Genomic DNA, 16,052 nt, shown 5'->3' on the forward strand with positions numbered 1-16,052 from the left:
GTGGTCTTGCCAGGTGGTCGTTATCTCAAGGTCCTGTCTGGGGAATTTCTAAATGGGAACTGAGGAACACGTACTGTCTGTTCTTTATCTATGACCACTGACCTTGTCCTGGGGCCGGCATCTGGTCCCTGAAACTTGTTAACTCATTTTTGGGAAGGGAAGGGTCAGTGCCAGCGTAAGCAAGTTTATAGAAGCAGAATCAGCAGTTAGCAAGTTAGTAATGGTAATGGTCAATTTTTAATCTTTCAATAGGTCCTGGCTTGCCAGATCGCAAGGTAGAACCCTAGTGATCCATCATTGATAGATGATCGATCAGGGATCGATACAAGATGAGTATTGGATGCATATGTCACATGTGCGAATAACTAACATTGGCTTCAAATTTGTCTTCCCTTATGGTCTTTCCTCCTATTACTTTCTTCCCTCCTTCCTTCCCTCCTTCCCTCCTTCCTTCCCTCCTTCCTTCCCTCCCTCCTTTCTTCCTTCCCTTCTTCCTTCCTTCCTTCCCTCCTTCCCTTCTTGCTTCCTTCCCTCCGATTCTTCCTTCCTTCCCTCCAATCCTTCCTTCCTTCCATCCTTCCTTCCCTACATTCCCTCCTTCCTTCCAACCTCCCTTCCCTACATTCCTCCTTCCTTCCCACCAATCCTTCTATCCTTCCTTCCCTCCAATCCTTCCTTCCTTCCCTCCAATCCTTCCATCCTTCCTTCCCTCCAATCCTTCCTTCCCTCCCTCCAATCCTTCCTTCCCTCCAATCCTTCCATCCTTCCTTCCCTCTAATCCTTCCTTCCATCCTTCCCTCCAGTCCTTCCTTACTTCCCTCCAATCCTTCCATCTTTCCTTCCGTCCAATCTTTCCTTCCTTCCCTCCGATCCTTCCATCCTTCCTACCCTCCAATCCTTCCCTCCAATCCTTCCTTCCCTACATTCTCTCCTTCCTTCCCTCCAATCCTTCCTTCACCCTTCCCACCTTCCTTCCTTCCTTCTTTCCTTCCTTCCTTCCTTCCTTCCTTCCTTCCTTCCTTCCTTCCTTCCTTCCCTCCCTCTCCCCCCTCCCCAGCTCTGACATCCGGGTCCGCGCCTTTCCCAATGGCATGCTCTCCGTGCGTCCGGTGACGTCACGCGACGCGGGGGAGTACGTGTGCGTGGCGCGCAACGCCGTGGGTGACGCACATGCACGGCTGCGCGTGGAGTTGGCAGCTGGGCCAGGCACCTCCTATCTGCAACCCAGGCTTCCCGTGACCCCCGTGACCCAGGACGCCGACCCCAGGGAGGACTGCACTGCCCACCACCGCCTCCATGTCCCATCCGGTGTCCTGAGAGACCCGGATATTCAGGTCGCGAGGCCTGATGGGAGTGTGGGGATCTGGGACCTGGGGCCTGCATTAGACCTCGGATGTGTGACCACGGGTGGGGGGACGGGGCCTGGGGTGGGTTCTTCCTCTTCCTCTCAGTCACTTCCTTCTTCCTCTTCCTCTTCATTTCCTGTTTCCTCTTCCTTTCCTTCTTCCTCTTCCTCTCAGTCTCTTCCTTCTTCATTTCCGGTTTCCTCTTCATTTCCTGTTTCCTCTTCCTCTTCACTTCCTGGTTCCTCTTCCTGCTTCCCCTTTGCTTCCTGCTTCACTTCCTGCTTCCTCTTCATCTCCCACTTCCGCTTCCGCCCCGCTACCCCCCCCCCCCGAGCTCTCCGTCCCCTACGGCGCCCCCGTGACCCTCACGTGCCCCGTGACCCAGGGGTCGCGCGCAGTGACCTGGCTGACGCCGGCCTCGCAGTCTGTGGCCATCACTTCCGGCCCAGAGGACGCCCACTTCCGGGTGCTGCCAGACGGGCGTCTGCGCCTGCGAGGGGCACGGCGGGCCGACGCAGGCACGTACACGTGCATGGCGGGGCGGGGCCGGCGCGCCACCGTGCGCCTACACGTGCAGCTGCGTGCGCCGCGCATCCGGGTCACGCCTGACGTCCATGACGACGTGAACGACGACATCCGGGTCTCCCCCGTGGTGCGTCTGCGCGTGCGCTGCCAGGCGGATGGTGTCCCCGAGCCCCGCCTGCTGTGGGAACTTCCCGGCGGGCTGGTACTTCCAGTCCCGTATGGCAGTCGCACTGGGGGAGGGATCAGCGTGGATGCGCACGGGACGTTGGAAATCCCGGATGTGCGTGCGCTGCACAGCGGTGGCAGCTACGCCGTGGCGTGTGTTGCACGCAACCCGGCAGGTGAAGCCCGGATGTGGGTGCGGCTGCGGCCATGGTGGGCGCGGGCTCTGCCCCCTGCGGCTTTGGCTCTGTCCTCTCAGGCGTTGACTCCGCCCCCTGGCGCGCCAGCTCCGCCCCGTCACACACCTGCCCTGCCATCTTGGGCGCTGGCTCTGCCCCCTGGTGCACTGGCTCCGCCCTCTGAGGCAGCTCCGCCCCCTGGCCCGCCTGCCCCACCATATTGGGCGCTGACTGCGCCCTCTGAGGCGTTGGCTCCACCCACTGGTGTGCCAGCTCCGCCCCATCACGCGCCTGCCCCGCCATCTTGGGCACTGAGTCCGCCCTCTGACGCGCCGACTCCACCCTCTGAGGTGCTGACGCCGCCCCCTGGGGTGGCGTCAGGAGCGGCGCTGCGTGTGCCGCTGGGCGGCAGCTTCCGGCTGCGCTGCCCCACCTCCATGCTTCCGGTGTCCTGGCACCTGCCCGGCGGGCTGGTGCTTCGTGGGCCGCAGAGGCGAGGCCGCTTCACGCTGGGCACTGACGGCAGCCTGGAGGTGCGCGCCGCCTCCGAGCGCGACCGCAGCGCCTACGTCTGCCGCGCCCGCCCCGGGGCGCCGCCCGGACACGCCCCCCGCGTGCCGGAAACCAGGATGTTCAGCTTCATTCCCGCCACTAGGCCGCTGGGTGCCATGGCAGGGCGACGGACTGAGGAGACCCAGATGTGGGCCTTCATTCCTGCCATTAGGCCGCGGCGTTCGGTTGCCGGGCAACCAAGTGAAGATACCAGGACTTTGGGCTCCACCGCAGCGTCTAGGCCTCTGCGTTTGGTTGCCGGGCAACAGACCGAGAAGACCCGGATGTGGGGCTTCATTCCTGCCTCTAGGCCGCTGGGTTCAGTTGCCGGGAAACCGCGTGAGACCCTGATATCCAGCACCAGCAAGACTCCTGCACCCCAGCCGGAAGATGCCCGGATGTGGGGCTCCGAACCTGTGCGTGCTGTACAGAAGCTGCGGTCCGACCAGAGGCCACGGAGAGGCTAGGACCCAGATGTGGACTGGGAGGGACCCAGATGTGGACTGGGAAAGACCCGGATGTCACCTATCTCCAGGTCCACTGACTGAGCGGCCAGGACCAGGATGTGGACTAGAAGGGACCCGGATGTCACTTTCTTCCATTTCCACTGACCCGGATGTGGCATGGAGGAACCGGATGTCACTTTCCTCCAGATGCACTGATGGGTCAAGACCCGGATGTGGACGAGGAGGGACCCGGATGTCACCTTCCTTCATGTCCACTGAGGGGCCAGTACCCAGATGTGGACTGGGAGGGACCCGGATGTCACCCTCATTCGTGTCCACTGACCCAGATGTGGCCTGGGGAACCCGGATGTCACTTATCTCCAGGTCCACTGAAGGGCCAGGACCCGGATGTGGACTGGGGGACCCGGATGTCACCCTCCTCCATGTCCACTCACCTGGATGTGGTGTCAGGGACCCGGATGTCACTTATCTTAGGTCCGCTGAGGGGCCAGGACCCGGATGTGGACTGGGGGACCCGGATGTCACCTATCTCCAGGTCCACTGTGGGGCCAGGACCCGGATGTTGCATGGGGAACCTGGACGTTATGTAAGTCCACGTCCATTAACCCGGATGTGGACTGTGGCAGGGACCCGGATGTGTGCTGGGCGGGACCCGGATATCACACCCACAGGCCTGGCTGTGGCATGTGGAGTCCCGGATGTCACGCTCCTCTCCTTCCACTGACAGGGTCTAGGACCCGGATGTGACGTGAGGATCCCGGATGTCAGGTCCCTCCACATCCACTGAGGGTCCAAGACCGACATGTGGAATTGGAACTACCCAAATGTTAGGGACCTCCAGGTCCGTGAACCCGGATGTGGGCTGGGTACTGGGATCTTAGTGACTCCAGGTCCGTCAACCTGGATGTGGGCTGGGTACTCGGATGTTAGGGACCTCCAGGTCCATGAACCTGGATGTGGGGTGAGTACCCAGATGTTAGGGACCTCCAGGTCCGTGAACCTGGATGTGTGGTGAGTACCCAGATGTTAGGGATCTCCAGATCCGGGAAGCCAGACGTGGAGGCGAGTACCAGGATGTCACTTATCTCCAGGTCCACTGGCAGGCGCCAGGACCCGGATGTGAGGGGTTTGGACCTGGATGTGAGTGGTTTGGACCCGGATGTGAGGGGTTGAGACCCAGATGTGAGAGGTGGAACCCGGATGTGGGCGGAGCGGGAGCTCCACACCTTGGCCCCGGGCTCCAGCTGCGCTTTGGGCCGTTGGGGTCCTTTCCCAGACTCGGAGGCAATAAAGCAGCCGTGCTGCTTCTGGATGGAATTCTTCCTCACTTCCACCCCAGCGCAGGCCACGCCCTCCTGAAACCCTCACTTCTGCCCCAGCACAGGCCAAGACCTCCTGAGACCCTCATTTCCGCCCAGCACAGGCCACACTCTCAATTCCGCTCCTAGCACAGGCCACACCCTCCTGGGGCCCTCACTACATTCCCAGCACAGGCCACGCCCTCCTGAGACCTTCACTTCCTTCCCAACACAGGCCACGCCCTCCTGAAACCCTCACTTCCGCCCCAGCGCAGGCCACGCCCACATAGGTCCCTCACTTCCTCCTCGTTGCAGGCCACACCCTCCTGAGACCCTCACTTCCGCCTCATTGCAGACCACTCCCTCCTGAGACCCTCAGTTTAGCTCCAGCAGAGGCCACGCCCTCCTGAGTCCCTCACTTCCATCCCAGCACAGGCAACGCCCTCCTGAGTCCCTCACTTCCATCCCAGCACAGGCCACGCCCTCCTGAGACCTTCATTTCCTCCCCAGCACAGACCACGCCCTCCTGAGCACAGGCCACGCCCTCCTGAGACCCTCAATTCCGCCCAGCACAGGGCACGCCCTCATTTCCGCTCCTAGCACAGGCCACGCCCTTCTGGGACCCTCACTACATTCCCAGCCCAGGCCACGCCCTCCTGAGCTCTGGCCACACCCTACTGAGCGCAGACCATGCCCCCTGGGCACAGGCCACGCTCCCTGACGGTCCTGACTCTTATTGCAGCCCTCCATGTAGTTCTCGAGGTTACCCTTCTCCCCTTCCTCCTGCCTCTGCCAGGTCTGGCAATTTCTTGGCGCCCAGCCCAGCAACTCCGGGCTTTTTCCTTCCTTCCCCTCCTTCCCCTTCAGCACCAATCCTGTTCCTTTCTAGGGAACAAAGGGGACTTTTATTTTGGAGGGGGAGATGTGGTGCTTTCCAAGGAACAAGGGGACTTTTATTTTTGAGGGGGGTTGTGGAGTTCTGGCTGCTGGAGTGACGTGGACATTTGAGTCCTGCGAGCTTCCTGGCTGGCAGGGAGAGCAGCAGGCCCAGGCGCTGATGGCAGAGAACTGTGGATGTGAGTTCGTCTTCTGGGGAACATGGGGAGAGGTGTGGGGACCCGGGGTGGGGGGGCTTCGATTGCTTTTTGGAGCCCCCCCGCATGTCCCACCATGCCTCGGGGTGGGGGCTGCAGGGCCCCGCCACAGGCCTGGAAAGACGAGGTGAGGGGCTGATGTACTGGTGGGGACAACAGCAGCCTGGCCCTGGGGTGGCCGGATGTTCCTCAGCTCTTCCCCACTTCCTGCTTCTGGCCTTCTCTTCCAGGAAACGGGGAGCATCATGAGAAGGACGCGATCCTGGACGCCATGTTGGTCAGGAGAGGGCCTGGAGGGAGGGGGCGTCCTTCCATCCCTCTTCCCATCCACCCATCCATCCATCCACCTATCCATCCACCCATCCATCCACCCATCCACCCAAACATCCATCCACCCACCCATCCATCCATCCATCCATCCATTCACCCACCCATCCATCCATCCATCCATATCCCCATCCATCCATCCCCCTATTCATCCACCGATCCATCCATCCACCCATCCACGTATTCATCCATCCATCCATCCATCCATCCACCCACCCATCCATCCATCCATCCACCCACCCATCCATCCATCCATCCACCCACCCATCCATTCACCCATCCATCCATCCATACACCCACCCACCCATCCACCCATCCACCCATCCATCCATCCACCCATCCACTCATCCATCCAACCATCCATCCATCCACCCATCCATTCACCCATCCATCCACCCACCCACCCATCCATCCATCCATCTATCCATCCATCCACCCATCCATTCACCCATCCATCCATCCAGCCATCCACCCATCCACCTATCCATCCATCCATCCTCCCATCCATCCACCCATCCACCCCTCCTCCTCCTCTCTCTCCTCCTCAGGTCGCACAGCGGCTGTGCAGCCCCACCCCTCGCCTTCCTCCTCCTCCTCCTCCTCCTCCCTCCTGGCCCCTGCACAGGCATCGCCACCTCGGGCCCCAACTTCCTGCTGCTCTTGGCCGACGACCTGGGCCTGGGCGACCTGGGCAGCTTCGGGAACCGCAGCCTGCGGTGAGCAGAGGGGGAGGCCCGGATGTGGGGCCTTAGTTACCCAGATGTGGGAGCTCAGATCCCTGGATGTTCCACCAGGAGAACTGTATAGACATCTAGTAACTCAGTTCCCCGATGTTGGATGTTAGTATTGTGGATGTTGGATATCAGATCCCAGGATGTTGGATCTTAGTGCCCCGGATGTTGGATATCAGGTCCCCGGATGTTACATGTTAGTACCCCGGATTTGAGACCAGGTCCCCGGATGTTGGATATCAGGTCCCCGGATGTTAAATCTTAATACCCCCGATGTGGGAAATCAGGTTCCTGGATGTTGGACTTCAGTTCCCCGGATGTTGGATGTTAGTACCCCGGATGTTGGAGACTAGGTCCCCAGATGTTGGATCTTAGTGCCCCGGATGTTGGATATCAGGTCCCGGGATGTTAAATCTTAGTACCCTGGATGTGGGAGATCATGTCCCCAGATATTGGACTTCAGTGCTCCGGATGTAGGAGTTCAGGTCCCCAGATGTTGGAGGTTAGTGCCCCGAATGTGGAGCTCAGGTCCCCGGATGTTAGACATTAGGACACCAGATGTTGTAGCTCAGACTCCGGATGTTGGATCTTATTCCTCCGGATGTAGGAGCCCAGGTGCCTGGATGTTAGATCTTAGTGTCCCGGATGTTGGAGATCAGGTCCCCGGATGTTAGATATTAGTACCCCGGATGTTGGATATCAGATCCCCGGATGTGGGATGTTAGTGCCCCGGATGTTGGAGGACAGGTCCACGGATGTTAGACCTTAATGCCCCGGATGTGGGAAATCAGGTTCCCGGATGTTAGATGTTAGTGCTCCGGATGTTGGAGATCAGGTCCCTGGATGTTAGATGTTAGTACCCCGGATGTTAGATGTCAGGTCCTCGGATGTTAGAGATCAGGTCCCCGGATGTTGGAGATCAGGTCCCCGGATGTTGGAGATCAGGTCCCCAGATGTTGAATCTTACTGCCCCGGATGTTGGATATCAGGTCCCCAGATGTTACATGTTAGTACCCCGGATATTTGAGCTCAGTTCCCCGGATGTTCCACCAGGAGAACTGTATAGACATCTAGTGGACCTCAGGTCCCTGGATGTTGGATGTTAGGTCCCTGGATGTTGGAGTTCAATTCCCAGGATGTTAGATCTCAGTTCCCTGGATGTTGAAGATCAGGTCCCCGGATGTTGGAGATCAGATACCCGGATGTTGGCCCTCAGGTCCCCGGATGTTGGGCCTTAGATCCCTGGATGTAGGAGCCCAGTCCACAGATATAGATCTTAGTACCCTGGATGTGGGATCTCAGGGCCCCAGATGTTGGATCTTAGATCCCCGGATGTTGGTCCTCAGGTTCCCAGATGTTGGATGCCAGGTCTCCAGATGTTGGACCTCAGGTCCCCAGATGTTGGATCTTAGTACCCCGGATGTGGGATCTCAGGTCCCCGGATGTTGGATCTTAGATCCCCGGATGTGGGATCTCAGGGCCCCGGATGTTGGAGTTTAGCTCCTGGGATGTTGGGCATTAGATCCCGGATGTTAGACCCAGGTCCCCGTATGTTCTTGGCTGTGACTCAGTTTCCCTCTCCCCCCACAGCACCCCGCACCTGGACGGCCTGGCCCGGGATGGCGTGCGGCTGACCCAGCACCTGGCGGCAGCGTCCGTCTGCAGCCCAAGCCGCGCGGCCTTCCTGACGGGACGCTACCCTGTGTGCCTGGGTCGGTATGGGGGGGACATCCGGGGAACAGAGGGAGAGCTGGGGGGGAGGCGGGGTCGGGACATCCGGGGATCTGAGAGCCAACATCCGGGGTACTAAGATCCAACATCCGTGGACCTGATATCCAACATCTGGGGATCTGAAACCCAACATCTGGGGATCTGAAACCCAACATCCGGGGATCTAAAGCCCAACATCCGGGGAACTGAGCACCAACATCCGGGGCACTGAGCTCTAACATCCAGGGACTTCATCTCTAACATCCGGGTTACTAAGATCCAACATCTGGGGATCTGAGCACCAACATCTGGGGCACTGAACTCTAACATTCGGGAACCTTATCTCTAACATCCATTGTACTAAGATCCAACATCCGGGGATCTGAGGCCTAACATTCTGGGAACTGAACTCCAACATCCGAGGACCTTACATCCACCATCTGGGGTACTAAGATCCAAAATCCAGGAACCTGAGCCCCAACAACCAGGGAACTGAGCTCCAACATCTGAGGATCTGAGGGCCAACATACCTGAACCTGAGCTCCAATATCCGGGGTAGTAAGATCCAACATCCAGGGAACTGAGCTACAACATCCGGGTAACTGAAGTCCAACATCTGGGGTCCTGATATCCACCATACAGGGCACTGAACTCCATCATCCGGGATCTGAGGGCCAACATCCGGGATACTAACATCCAACATCCGGGGACCTGAGGTCCAACATCCAGGGAACTGAGGCCCAACATCTAGGGCACTGAGGTCCACCAGAGGGAGGAGAGGACTACTCTGAGGATCTCAGGTTCAAATCCCTGAGACTCTGGGACTTCTCCCCTGAACTGCCAGGAAACTGGAAGTTACGCCATATTGGTTTCCCCCAGGGGCTCCCAGGGCTGGGGTCCTTTCCACCCCAGGTGGGCAGGTCCCAGGCTATCCCAGACACAGCAGGCCTTCCCCCTGAAGGTGCTAGATGCCCCCTCCTGACTCAGGATGCCATCATCACTGACCTAGGGTCCTTCTCCTCTCTCTTGGAAGGCATGGTGACCACCAACGGGGCGCGCGTGCTGCAGTGGGCGGCCGTGTCTGGCGGGCTGCCCACCTCCGAGATCACCTTTGCCAAGATCCTGCAGGAGCAGGGATATGCCACCGGCCTCATAGGTAAGAGAGAAATCGGATCCATCCATCCATCCACCCATCCCCCATCCATCCACCCATCCATCCATCCATCCACCCATCCATCCATCCATCCATCCACCCATCCACCCATCCATCCATCCATCCATCCACTCATCCTTCCATCCATCCACCCATCCACCTATTCATCCATCAATCCATCCATCCACCCACCCATCCACCCATCCATTCATCCATCCACCCATCCATCCATCCATACATACATACATACACCCACCCACCCATCCATCCACCCTTCCATTCATCCATCCATCCATCCACCCACCCATCCATCCATCCATCCATCCACCCATCCACCCATCCATCCATCCACTGTGCATCCATCCATCCACCCATCCATCCATCCACCCATTCCCCTATTCATCCATCCATCCATCCACCCACCCACCCACCCATCCATCCATCCATCCATCCATCCATCCACCCATCCATCCATCCATCCATCCACCCATCCATCCACCCACCCATCCATCCACCCATCCATCCACCCATCCACCCATCCATCGACCCATCCACCCATCCATTCACTCATCCATCCATCTCTTCCCCTCAAGGCAAATGGCACCTGGGCCTCAACTGTGAGTCCCCCACTGACCACTGCCACCACCCCTTGAACCACGGGTTCGACTCCTTCTTCGGGGTCCCCTTCACCCTGATGGGGGACTGCCTACAAGTGGAGCCCTCGGAGAAGCGAGCGCGTCTGCAAGGGCCCCTGGACCTGGGGGCGCAGCTGCTGCTGCTTTCCCTGCTCTGCCTGGCCGCTGGGAAGCTCACGGGCCTGCTGGGCCTGCGCTGGGTGCCCTGGGTACTGGGCCCCGGATGTGGGGCCTTGCTCCTGGCCTGCACCTCCCGCCTCTTAGGTGTCTTCATCGTCCACGCCGACTGCTTCCTGATGAGGGATCACCAGGTCGTCCAGCAGCCTCTGAGGTTCGAGGCCAGCGCGGGGCTCTTCTTGCGGGAGGCTGAGGCCTTCATCCACAGGTCAGCCTGGGGTCGGGGAGGGGGACAGATGCCATCTACTAGATCTCTATAGTAAACGGGTAGACCTTAGATCCCCAGATGTACATCCAGTAGATCTCTATAGTCAACTGTCAACCTCAAATCCCCGAATGTTCCACTAGGAGATCTCTATAGGCATCTGGTAGACCTCAGATCCCCGGATATACATCCAGTAGATCTGTATAGTCAACCGGTCAATCTCAAATCCCCGGATGTTCCATCAATATATCTCTATAGACATCTGGTAGACCTCAGATCCCCGGATGTACATCTACTAGATCTCTATAGTCAACTGGTAGACCTCAGGTGCCCAGATGTATATCCAGTAGATCTCTATAGTCAACTGTCAACCTCAAATCCCCGCATGTTCCATCAATGGATCTCTATAGACATCTGGTAGACCTCAAGTCCCTGAATGTTACATCTAGTATATCTCTATATACATCTGGTAGACCTCAGGTTCCCGGATGTTCCATCAGTAGATCTGCAGAGACATCTGGTAGACCTCAAATCCCAGGATGTTACATCCAGTAGATCTCTATAGACATCTGGTAGACCTCAGGTCCCTGGATGTTCCATCTAGTAGATCTGTAGAGACATCTGGTAGACTTCAGATCAGACCACGATCGATTTTTGGTAGTATTGATCAGATCATGATCGATTATTGGTAATAACTGATCAGCTCATGTTCGATTATTGGTATTATCGATCAGATGATGTTCGATTATTGGTATTATCGATCACACCACGATCGAATATTGGTATTATTGATCAGATCCTGTTCGATTATTAGTAATATCTGATCAGCTCATGTTCTATTATTGGTCATATCGATCAGATGATGTTTGATTATTGGTAATAACTGATCAGATCTGTTGGATTATTGGTAATAACTGATCAGATCACGATCGATTATTGGTATTTTCGATCAGATCACTATTGATTATTGGTATTATTGATCACATCACGATCGATTATTGGTATTATCTGATCAGATCAGGATCGATTATCAATCATCTGATCGATTATTGGCAATACCTGATCAGGTCGGTTATCGGTGAGGTTATTGATGATGGGGGCGGGTTCTGACGTGGGTCCGCAGGCACCAGGCCCGCCCCTTCCTCCTCCTCGTCTCCTTCCTCCACGTCCACGTCCCGCTGGTCACCTCACCCGCCTTCCGGGGCCGCAGCGCCCACGGCGCCTACGGCGACAACGTGGAGGAGCTCGACTGGATGGTGGGTGAGTGCGGGGAGGGAGGGAACTGAGGCACGGTGCTTGGGATGAGGGAAACTGAGGCACGGGGGTGGGGTGAGCAGGATGGGGAAACTGAGGCACGGGGGTGGGGTGAGTTAGTTGGGGGAAACTGAGGCACGGAGATGGGGTGAGCGGGATGGGGGAAACAGGCATGGGAGTGGGGTCAATGGGTTGGGGTAAACTGAGGCACGGTGCACTTGGGTAAACTGAGTCACTGGGCATGTTGGGGGTAAACTGAGGCACGGTGCACTTGGGTAAACTGAGGCACGGTGCATGTTGGGTAAACTGAAGCATGGTGCATGTTCAGGGTGAACTCATGCACGGTGCATTTGGGTAAACTGAGGTACTGTGGATGTGGGTAAACTGAGGCCCGCGTATAGGGGTAAGCTGAGGCACGGTGCATGTTGGGTAAACTGAGTCACTGGGTTTTGGGGTAAACTGAGGCATGGTGCATGTTGGGTAAACTGAGGCACGGGGACGAGGTGAGTGGGTTGAGTAAATTGAGGCACCGGGATGGGGGTAAACTGAGGCACGGGGACGGGGTCAGCGGGTCGGGGTAAACTGAGGCACGGTGCATTTGGGTAAACTTAGGCACGGTGCACTTGGGTAAACTGAGGCAAAGTGCATTTGGGTAAACTGAGGCACAGTGCATATTGGGGGTAAACTGAGGCACGGTGCATGTTGGGAGTAAACTGAGGCCCAGTGAGTGTTGGGGGTAAACTGAGGCACGGTGCCTGTTGGGTAAACTGAGGCACGGTGCATGTTGGAGGTAAAACGAGGCACAGTGGACGCTGGGAGTAAACTGAGGCACGGACCCATTCCCCCCCCACAGGGCAACTGCTGGCGGCGCTGGACGGCGCGGGGCTAGGGCGCCGCACCCTTGTCTACTTCACGTCGGACCACGGTGCCTCGCTGGAGGCCCGGGCTGGGGGCACCCGCCTCGGGGGTTCCAACGGCGTGCACCGAGGCGAGGGGGAAACTGAGGCAGGGCGGGCGGGGCCTCCCACGCGGCCCGCCCCCGCCCCTTGACCTTTGCCCTTCGCCCCTCCCCTTGCAGGTGGCAAAGGCATGGGGGGCTGGGAGGGCGGCATCCGGGTCCCTGGGCTGGCGCGCTGGACCGGGATGCTGCCCGCAGGGCGCCTGGTGCCTGAGCCCACCAGCCTCATGGACCTGTTCCCCACTGTGGTGCGCCTGGCCGGGGGCTGGGTTCCGGCGGACAGGTACGAGTTCGCTGGCCTGGGTCCCCACGGGGTGGGGGGGAAGGGGGGTCAACCGGGGCCTCGGGGATCCCAAGGGGGGAGGCTGAGGCCTGCTCATTCGGGTCTCTGGGGGCTCAGAAGCCTGCACATCTGGGTCTCTGAGGGCTCAGACCTGCACATCCGGGTGTCTGGGGGCTCAGGAGCCTGCACATCCGGGTCTCTGAGACCCAGAACCCGGGGCTCAGGCCTTGACATCCGGGTCTCTGGGGGCTCAGAAGCCTTTACATCTGGGTAACTAAGGGCTCAGGCCTGCAAATCCGGGCCTCTGAGCACTCAGAAGCCTGGACATCTGGGTCTCTGAGGACTCAGGCCTTCATATCCGCATCTCTAAGGCATCAGGGCTGCACATCCAGGTCTCTGAGTACCTAGGTCCAGGTCTCAGGCCTGGACATCCGGGTCTCTGAGGGCTCAGGACTGCACATCTGGGTCTCTGAGGGCTCAGAAGCATGGACATCCGGGTCTCTGAGCGCTCAGAAGCTTGGATATCCGGGTCTCTGAGGCCTCAGGCCTGCACATCCAGGTCTATAAGACCAGAGGCCTGGGTCTTAGACCTGCACATCCGGGTCTCTGGGGGCTCAGAAACCTGGACATCTGGGTCTCTGGGATCTCTGGCCTGCACATCCGGGCCTCTGAGCACTCTGAAGCCTGCACATCTGGGTCTCTGAGTGTTCAGGAGCCTGGACATCCGGGTCTTGAAGGCCTCAGAAGCCTGAACATCCAGGTCTCTGAGGGCTCAGAAGCCTGCAGATCTGGGTCTCTAAATGCTCAAGCCTTGACATCCAGGTCTCTGGGATCTCTGGCCTGCACATCTGGGTCTCTGGGGGCTCTGGCCTGGACATCTGGGTCTCTGAGTGCTCAGAAGCCTACACATCCGGGTCCTGCAGGGAGGTGGACGGCCGGGACCTGATGCCCGCGCTGCTGGGGATGGCGCAGGCCGCAGGCCACGACTTCCTGCTGCACTACTGCGAGGCCCGGCTGCATGCCGTGCGCTGGTTCGACCGCCCAAGTGAGTGCCTCGACCTCCGCCGGGCCCCGGGGTGGGAGAGGGAGCTGCATGCATGCACGCAGAGACCCGGATGCAAGGCCTGGGGGTGGATGTGGGAATCCCCGGATGTGGGAATCCCGGGATGTGAGGACCTGGATGGAAGGCATGAGATGGGAATCCCCTGATGTAAGGTCCCGGATGTGAAGTCCCTGATGGGAATTCCTGGATGTGAGGCTCCAGATGTGAGGTACTGGATGAGAATCCCTGGATGTGAGGCCCCGGATGTGAGGCCTCAGATGGGAATCCCCAGATGTGAGGCCCTGGATGTGAGGTCCCAGATGGGAATCCCTGGATGTGAGGTCCCAGATGTGAGGTCCCGCATGTGAATCCCCGGATGTGAAGTACCGCATGTGAATCCCCGGATGTGAGGTCCTGGATGTGATTCCCTGGATGTGAGGTCCTAGATGGGAATCCCCGGATGTGAATACCCAGATGTGAGGTCCTGGATGGGAATCCCCGAATGTAAGGTCTTGCGTGTGAATGCCCTGATGTGAATCCCCCGATGTGATGTCCTGGATGTGAATTCCCGGATGGGAATCCCCGGATGTGAGGCCCAGGATGTTACTCCTTTCCCCCCACCCACCGCAGGCCGCACGGTGTGGAAGCTGCACTTCGCCACTCCGCGCTTCGACCCGCCGGGCTCGGGCGCCTGCCTCGGTTTCCCTGCCTGCGCCTGCTCTGGGTGGCGCATGACCCGCCACCTGCGGCCACTGCTCTTTGACCTGACTGCGGACCCAGGGGAGACCCGCCCGCTGCGGGGGCCCGATGGCGACACGCAGGCGCGTGGAGGCCGCGGTGGCCCGGATGCTGCGCACGCGCCGCCCCCGCGCGGCCCCGCCCCTCGCCCCTGCACACAACACCTGGAGCCCGCACCTGCAGCCCTGCTGCGCGCCCGGACTGCTCTGCGCCTGCGACCGCCTGATCCCCGACCTCTGACCCTGACCCGACCCCCAACCCCCAACTGCCCGGGGCTACGGCAGATCCTGGCCTGCGCCTCTCACATCCGGGGACTCACATGCGGGTATACTCAAATACAGAGATTCCCACATCTGGGGATTCCCACATACAGACTCTCACATCCGGGGATTCCTACATCCAGGGATTCTCACATCCGGGGATTCTCACTTCTGGTGACACATCTGGGGATTCCCGGGGATGAATTCACACATCCGGGAAATCCCACATCCGGGGACTTTTACACCCGGGGATTCTCACAACCAGAGATTCTCACACCCGGAGACTTTTACATCCGGGGATTCTCACATCCAGAGACTCTCACATCCGGGGATTCCTACATACAGACTCTCACATCCAGAGATTCTCACATCCGGGGATTCTCACATCTGGAAATTCTCACATCCAGAGATTCCCACATCTGGAGATTCTCATATCCAGGCATTCCTACATCCGGGGATTCTCAGACCAGGGAATTCGCACATCTGGGGAAATCTTACATCCAGAGACTCTCACATCCGGGGATTCTCACATCCGGGGATTCTCACATCTGGGGATTCTCGCATCCAGGGATTCTCACGTCTGGGTATTCCCACAGCCGGAGATTCTTACATCCGGGGATTCCCACATCTAGAGATTCCTACATCCGGGGATTGTCACATCCAGGAATTTTTACATCCAGAGACTCTCACATGCGGGGATTCTCACATCTGGGGAAGTCTTACATCCGGGGATTCCCACATCTGGGGATTTTCACATTCAGAGAGTCTTACATCTGGGGATTCTCAGACCCAGGGATTCCCACATCCGGGGACTCTCACATCCTGAGCCTCTCCTCCTGGACCTCCACCTTGGGCCTCCCATCCGGGGCCTTTCCCCAGCCTCCCATCCGGGGCCCTGTCACATCCGGGCCTATGTCCTCTAACTTCTCACACAATAAAACCTCGTGAGCACCACA

At 58.6% G+C, this 16,052-nt stretch overlaps 1 protein-coding gene across 11 annotated transcripts; it reads left to right on the top strand.

Annotated features, from left to right (window-relative positions):
* Nucleotides 1-3,878: 3,878 nt before the first annotated feature.
* On the top strand, nucleotides 3,879-16,052 carry LOC138835159 (arylsulfatase L-like). 11 transcript variants are annotated; one of them, XM_070033798.1, is made up of 11 exons: nucleotides 3,879-4,072; nucleotides 5,854-5,900; nucleotides 6,499-6,666; nucleotides 8,272-8,393; nucleotides 9,425-9,547; nucleotides 10,138-10,564; nucleotides 11,685-11,821; nucleotides 12,669-12,803; nucleotides 12,894-13,056; nucleotides 13,980-14,101; nucleotides 14,729-16,052. In XM_070033798.1, the coding sequence occupies exons 1-11, from the start codon at nucleotides 4,034-4,036 to the stop codon at nucleotides 16,042-16,044; spliced, it is 2,799 nt and encodes a 932-aa protein (XP_069889899.1). In that variant the 5' UTR covers nucleotides 3,879-4,033; the 3' UTR covers nucleotides 16,045-16,052. The 11 variants fall into 11 exon arrangements, with proteins under 11 accessions (XP_069889899.1, XP_069889900.1, XP_069889898.1 ...); XM_070033799.1 differs by lacking the exon at nucleotides 3,879-4,072 and adding an exon at nucleotides 5,518-5,605; XM_070033797.1 differs by lacking the exon at nucleotides 3,879-4,072 and having other exon boundaries at nucleotides 5,768-5,900.

The sequence above is a fragment of the Dipodomys merriami genome, unplaced genomic scaffold (genome assembly GCF_024711535.1).
Source record: "Dipodomys merriami isolate MVZ:Mamm:240054 unplaced genomic scaffold, mDipMer1.0.p SCAF_23, whole genome shotgun sequence".
In the NCBI taxonomy this organism is placed as follows: Eukaryota; Metazoa; Chordata; class Mammalia; order Rodentia; family Heteromyidae; genus Dipodomys; species Dipodomys merriami.

Coding starts and splice junctions, on each gene's coding strand:
- LOC138835159 (XM_070033797.1), top strand. CDS start 5,806: ATGTTCCTCAGCTCTTCCCCACTTCCTGCTTCTGGCCTTCTCTTCCAG. Junction 12,804..12,893: donor TTCCAACGGCGTGCACCGAG/GCGAGGGGGAAA, acceptor CTCCCCTTGCAG/GTGGCAAAGGCATGGGGGGC. Junction 14,102..14,728: donor GCGCTGGTTCGACCGCCCAA/GTGAGTGCCTCG, acceptor CACCCACCGCAG/GCCGCACGGTGTGGAAGCTG.